The sequence below is a fragment of the Geospiza fortis genome, unplaced genomic scaffold (genome assembly GCF_000277835.1).
Source record: "Geospiza fortis unplaced genomic scaffold, GeoFor_1.0 scaffold138, whole genome shotgun sequence".
In the NCBI taxonomy this organism is placed as follows: domain Eukaryota; kingdom Metazoa; phylum Chordata; class Aves; order Passeriformes; family Thraupidae; genus Geospiza; species Geospiza fortis.
In genome coordinates, this window is record NW_005054307.1 from 768829 (window position 1) to 776209 (window position 7381).

Below are 7381 nucleotides of genomic sequence, written 5' to 3' on the forward strand. Positions count from 1 at the left end.
TTTAGCATTACAAACAATTTAAAAGATTATCATGCAGCGCCAAAAGAGCACACAGGAAACAGTAATATTAGCAAATATTATTAGAAATAAACAAATTGTTTTCTTAACTTAATCTCATTTTGAACCAGTAATAAACAGTAAATACCAGTGTAATGTAAGTACCAATGGCCAGCTCCAGATCACAAAAAAGAACATGCTTCTTTTCAGCAGCATCAATGCAGAAATCTGTTCCTGCCTCAGTACTGTTCAACTGTGAATTTACTGTGACTAAGCAATGAATATAAGAGCCTTCCAACTACTAATTGTGGCTTGCTATTTACAAACTTTATTTATAAACTCATTTTCATGCAAGTATAAAATACTAATTCCATGGACAAATACACATTTGTTCACCACTCTAAATTATATACATTGTATTTGCATCTAATATTCAGAGAAGTGCAAAGTCCACAGTGACGTAAAGAACAAGTTTTGTAAACTATTTTAGATGACAAGCTCTCAAAAGATATTAGTAACCATATGATAAGGTATTTTTTGTATACTGCTGAAATCAAACATTTTTGTAGTAAAAGAACATACATTTCAGCTACATTCAAGTGAATATTTTATTACCATGTATTATGTCTTACAAACTTCAGTGGAGATGAGCAGGAGCGCTACAGAACCATACCTTAACGCAAGAGGTGTATTGCATGGTATGTGCAGGCATAGCCAAGGAGAGAGGAGAACTGGAAAGGAAAACAAGGTAAGAAAACTTGTACAAAAATGGACAGTAATACTGACTAACACTGGGTTATAATCTTACTTATAACAGACCTGAAGGGCTAATAGAGATCCAATTCAGAAACACCTGTGCACTGTAGGTACAGTTTGGTGTAGATCAAGAGTGCACTAATACAGTCAAAGTTGTATGCATAACATAATGCACAAAATACGCTGATATGCATATAAACAACTAACTTGTTTACATTAAGTAGGGCAGCACTGTTGTAGTACTGCATCCTTGGCACTTAGTGATAGGACAACATGTATTTGGTTTAACTAAATTCATAAACAGGATATATAATGGTTTGTAAGATGGAACACATATATTATCCCTTTCAACCTTCTGGTTTTACAGCATTTTTCTAATTTTCCAGTTCAAATGCAAACATGACACACTAGCTAGATATGGAAGACATTTCAGATGTTGGCTTAAAACATCACCTTGAATTAAAAAAAGACAGAATCAAGGATTAATTCAAATTATAGAAAGTGAATTTGTTACTATTGTCTTGTGCGGAAAACAAAATCTGAAACATGGGGAAACAAGTGACCTTATAATAAAACCCACAATGTATTTGTGGGCTTTTCCTGAATAGTAACTGCTTCCTTAATGTCCCTTTCATATATGCTAATTTCACTTAAAAGAACTGCTGAATTTATTAATCTGAAAAGTTGTAACTGAGATAGAAGTTTGGCATCATGTATCACATCACACAGAATGGAAGAAAATATGCTCTTCTTCAAAGAAAGCATGTTTCAGCTATGAAAAGATTAGAATTTTAAGTGATTGTCCTTTATTAAATAATATTAACAATTATCTGGAGGGAGCCAATTTACTTTTGCCTGTTTCAAACAAAGTAGTTAAATTGCCATTTTCCATTACATATAACAAATGTAATAAAATTGTTCTTAACATATAACGATGTAATACTTTAAAATTAACTGTTTAAAATATTTTACAAAGACATTTTATTATATATGAACTATACAACACACAAGAGTATGAAATATTTTGAACATATACACATTTCTGTATTTTTCACGTAGATTATTATTTTGCACCAAACATTGGTGTCTGCAATTTTACAGTCCTCAGTTAAAAGCAAAACAAAACCCCAGAATGTTTAGTGGATATGTTTAGTTTGGGTTTTTTCCTGAAAATAAAACCTATTGCAAAGAGAATTTCTCTAATGATTTTTTTCTTTCCCCAATTTCATAGTTTGCACAAAGCTTTCCAGAAGGATCAACATACATAAGAAGAATAACCTCTCTGTTCTTTGCAGTGCAATTTGTCAGGGATAAAACTGAAACCAAACTGACCCTTTCCCCACTATTAACATTGAAAATTGCAGTCAAAATAATGTCAATGCCAATCACTATTGAGACTCCTTTACCCCTTTTATTGAAAATGCAATCCATTTCAATATCCATTTTAATGAAAATATTTGCATAGAGCAGCCATGTATTATTTCTAAAGAACATTATGAGCATTTTAACACAAGATAAGGCACATGTTTTTCAGCATTAATAATCTAAAACTAATCCTGAGGATCTGCTCCTTCCCCTCAGCAAAATCTGTTTTTTTAATATACCCTGTATTACCTGAAGAAAGCAGAAAAGCAGTATAGAATAAACTCAAATTCTTTAGCTGAACTAAATTCAGAACATTAACAACTCCTGATAATAGTGTAACAAATCCACAGATGAATTAAGTCACTTTCTAAACAAATAATTGTTAGAGGGAAAGAAAAAAAGACGCAGCCAGTAGCACTGTTGATGTTAGCTAAAAGTTCACATACTAGAGATGACATTTATAGTGAGTTTTGCTAAAATAAGCTCCCATCAGAAACAAGGTAGCTAAATTGTGAGGCACTTAAGGTTGACATGAAAAGGAGGAATGCAAGGGGTCTGTTTCATAGAAAACCTGAAGTTGCATATCATATCCTTGTATTAAGCCTTCTATTAAAGTGCTAGAAATGGAGACTTAAAACAAAAGGATTCAAATATAAAATAAGTGATTACAGAGCTTAGTATGCATTAAAATTAAGTGCTTTTGATTCTCATGAATTTAGAGCTTTTTAATAGTTTTTAAAAATAAAGTCTGGAAATAATCCACATGTGAATCACCTTCCTTGTGCCATCAATGCTATTTGTAAAGTGCCCAATTATTTTCTAAACAACAAAACCATTTGCCTTATCTTATGTTGTATAGCATGACATAGTCTGTAGTATGTATGTAATCCATACTGCAAGGACACAGTCAGCCTGATGGAAAACAGCACATGCATACTTTAAATCAGAAGATTTAATTCCACCTGTCATTCTAAGAAGCCAGGTCTTGAATTACATATCCACGCGTATATAGTGCAACCAACCTCATATTCTCCAAATGTAATTTAGCTGTTCAAGTCTGACCCTCAAAGAGAGACATATCAAGCTTTTCCTCAGAGCAACCTGATGCCCAGACAAAATCACAGATGGAGCTCTAGGTCTGAATCACATAAATCCACTAGATGCCAAATCTGAGAAGGATCTGGGTTCTTTTGGATGATGAAGAGGCTGAAGATGTGTGGCAGTCTGTGCATTACTGATCACATCTAACTGAGAGGGATATGATTCATTTACATTTCCTCCATTGAAACCATTTTGGAACTGGCAGGAAAAAAGAGAATATAAATGGTTAGAATAGGAAACTAATTTATTAATAAGTATTTAAAAATCCTCCTAAAGACACACTGGATGAAATAATCTTAAAATATATTGATTACCTTTAATTGTTTTTTAAATTATGATTAATGACAATATCATTTGCATTAAAATAGGGACTGAATCATCAGTGAACTGTATCCACGTTGAAGTCAATGGGAGCCCTACTTCTGGCTTAGCAAAGAAATAATTCTATTATCTAAAGTGCAATAGAGTTTCTATTTCTAGAAAGTACAGTCTGAGAACTCCTCATTGTCACATCCGGCTGTTACATTTTAAAAGCAACCTATTTACATCTTTCCATGCCTGCAGTGAGATCCAGACATAACAGCTCCTCCAGGAATGCACATGCGCTCCTATCCATAAACTGAAGCATACTGTGTGCAATCCCCTGGCTGAAATGTTGCAGGGTGGGCTTTTTGACAGTCTTCATATTGACAGTGCCAAGTAAGAGCAATGAATGGCTTTCATCAGTCTTAACATAATTGTTCATAGGATTATTTTAATCACCTAATGTAATGCTTCCTGTCATGCTGTGGACTTTATCTACAAAATACTCCATTCGGTCATGCAAAGAAAATACAACAAAATATTTTAAACATTTCCATCATCTCTGTGGGAGTAGCTTATATCATAAGTATTCATTCCTTACAAGGTTTGTCTTTAAGAACTTTAAGAACATATCTTATACATTCATTCATCCATTCATCTATCAAATTATGCTGGGTATTAGTTCTTCTTTTTTCCTTCTATGCAAACATTGAAATTTGACTAACTGTGCACAATTCTTCTAACTTTTTAACAACAAGGCTATAGCCATGTAAATTATGTTTTCAATCAAAGCTAACATACTTTTAAGAGTACACACAAGGATTGTTTCTGACAGAAGCAGGCTATTTCAATATTCTTCATTAATAAGATGACCACACTCATTAAATTTTTAAGAATGCTCTCAACATGGAATCAAGTACTTAGGAAGGTTTCTCCTGCTTAATAAAGGAATACTAATCCTAAACAAGTAGCCAAATGATCACAGGCCTTTCTGTCATTCTCCATCACTGAAAGTAATTTCAGACTGCACTGGCTATGCTCCTACCACAATTAAAAGATAGGCAGAAAGTTAAGGTACATCACCACAATAGACCCTTCTGGCTTTCTCATTCCATAGTCTTTTCATGGAGAAATCAATGGGATTAGAAGTCTGAAAGGATACCAATCATGGCTTGTATAGTGACATCTGTCCTCTCTCTGGACTCCAACCACTGACAGGGATGTGAGTGTACTAAACCCAGCCACCAAGACTGCCCTGCTTTGGTTTGGCTGTGTGAATGTGAGCTCAGACAGCAGTATCCTATCTGCTCAGTCACACAAGGCTTCTGCTCATGCAGTGCTACTCAGCCCCATGCAGCACAGGAACACCCTAACAAGAAGGGCTGAATTTGCCTCTGAACAACTTAAGTAAACACAATTTTTCCACAAAGTGGCCTTTGATAATTTTTTTACAACAAACTAAAAGTCCTATTATTATTACAGCACAGCATTCTAGTAAATAGGAAGTAATAGATATCATTTTTTCAGAGGTGCTGTCTTAGTCATTAAACTTTTTATAGATAGATGTGAAGTAAACTCAAGGAAGAAAACAAAAAAAGAGGGTCATAACAAAAATTATTAAGGAAGTGTAACAACAAAATAATCTGCAAAATAAATGCAATTAAAACCAGCCATTAAAAATAAAAAAATGGAACTGCAAATGCAACGGCTGTTCAAAAACTAATGCATTGCATTAGTGCAGCTTTTGTGTAAAGAGTAATGCTTTGTTATTATAAAGACAAACTTGGATGGCCCTGGAGCTGCTCTGCAACCCCATTAAGAAGCACTCTGAAAGACTAAACACTGAGCACAGCCAGGCAAGGCACAGCCAAGTCATGTTCAAGTTTGCACAGTGCAGTTTCTCGAAGTCACTTCATGCAATTTCAACCTCAGGGAGAAGCCATTCATCATGCTGAACTGTGCTATAATTTAGGTAAATTTCTGCAATTCTGCAATTGCATTCTTTTCAGCAGTGAAGCAGTTTTAAAAAGGGAATGTTTCATACTTGTATTAAGCATGTAAAAAACGGATATGCTCTAATTGCATTCCTCACCTTTGTCTTGCATAAATTAAATGCCACTTAATACTTTAATTCTGTAAATGCTTATGCATGTGCATAAGCATTTGCAGGATCAGTACTCCAGAACATTAACTCATTGAGATACAACAACAACAAAAAAAAAAAGAATCGTGAGTCTGTACTCTAGCAGCATTAACAGAAATAAAGGGCACAAAATAAAGTACTGCAACAAAGATTATTCAGAATCAGGAACTAGCAACTGAATTTTGTTTCTAAGTTAATTTTACCAATGAAGAACAGTGTTTACAACTGTAGTCTGTACTACAGCCAGGATCCCCTCTTCTATGACTTTTATTGTGTATTCTCCTTGGTGAAAAAGGACCAGATTATTTTACTGTGACTATAACTTTTTCCAACTCTTTTTTCTCCTGCAGTTAAGTTAGACAGCAACTTGAGGAACAAGCTGGCTTTCACTCATAGCAATATATAAAAACTTTGTTTTTCCAGGAACATTGTATATAGGAATGAAACAGTTCATATTTCAGGCCATTTTTATGATACTATAATCTAATGCTTTCACTAATCCTAAAATCATTGAGGAACCTGAGTAGCTAGACAATATTCACACTACAAAACCTTTTTTTTTGATCCTTACAACATATTTAACAAAAATGAAATGAAATAAGCAAACTCAATGACTCTATAAAGGGTTTATTAGCAAATTTCAAGACTTGGAATTTGCTAATATATTTGCTCCTATCAGGAAAATTACTGGTATAGTACCACAGACTAGTTAATTCACTCTTGATTAATACTGCTAAAGAGAGCTATCAGACTGTAGGTACATGTATATATAAACTTGACCAAATGCAACTCTCTTCACTCTAATGAACAAATAAAGCAAAGACATCCACACACTGCTAAGCCAACCATGTCAAACTCAGCAATTCAGTCACAACAAACTCTGCTCCCCAGGAGTCACCCAAAACAATATAAACCAGATTCAAAGTGCAAGCAGTGCAGCAGCACTGTTTACCATACCTTGTTCCCCAAGGTTTGTTGCTGTTGATTTGTCATCATAGGATCATATTGCATTTGATCCACGCAGTTGGGCTGTGACTCCTGCGTGCACGGGTACATGGAAACAGCGCCCGCATAGCATGTTTGAGGAGTCAGCATAACTGACTCAGAGTTTATCCCACACTCAAGGTTTTCAGGGACTTGCTGCAAACAACTGAGAAAATCCTCAAAGTTGGAAGAAGCAGAATAGGTCGATCCATCAAATGCTGCTGCAGGAAAATCCATTTGAGAAAAATTAGAAAGCTGTGGCATCATGGCTGTGGGTTGCTTGTAAGGAACAAAGTCTTGCCTACACTCATAAGGGGAACTGTTAACTTCTGATTTGTAAGGGAACTCAGATGTACTGGCATGCATGCCAGGGAACATGTATTGCTGGGGCTGCTGCTGTGAGCAGCTAAGAGGCATGCCAGAGCTCCAATTTGTGAACATCCCATTGACTTGCATATGTTTCATCTTTTGACACAGCTGCTGTTGCTGCTGCTGCTGCTGCTGTTGTTGCTGTTCCACAAGCTGCTTCTGGTGCTGATGAAGTCGATGTGGATCTAAGTCTTGCTGTACCATGCAACCTTCATTCTGGACCAAGGGCTGCTGCTGGTTACAGTCTGAATATAAGAAGTCAGATTTATTTAAGGAATCCTGAACATAAGTCAGGATTTCGTCAGTTATGTTGATGTCCCCAATATCATCCACATCAGATAATTCAGTTTTAAAAAACTCCTC

General features: G+C 35.3%; 1 protein-coding gene across 1 annotated transcript in view; it reads right to left on the bottom strand.

Annotated features, from left to right (window-relative positions):
* Positions 1-302: 302 nt before the first annotated feature.
* The window catches only part of AHR (aryl hydrocarbon receptor), a 53705-nt gene continuing 46626 nt past the window's right edge, over positions 303-7381 (bottom strand). The window contains 2 exon segments of the mRNA XM_031066746.1: positions 303-3417; positions 6623-7381. The exon segment at positions 6623-7381 is cut by the window's right edge and continues 52 nt beyond it. Of these exon segments, the coding sequence (XP_030922606.1) occupies positions 3262-3417; positions 6623-7381 (915 nt within the window). The 3' untranslated portion in view covers positions 303-3261.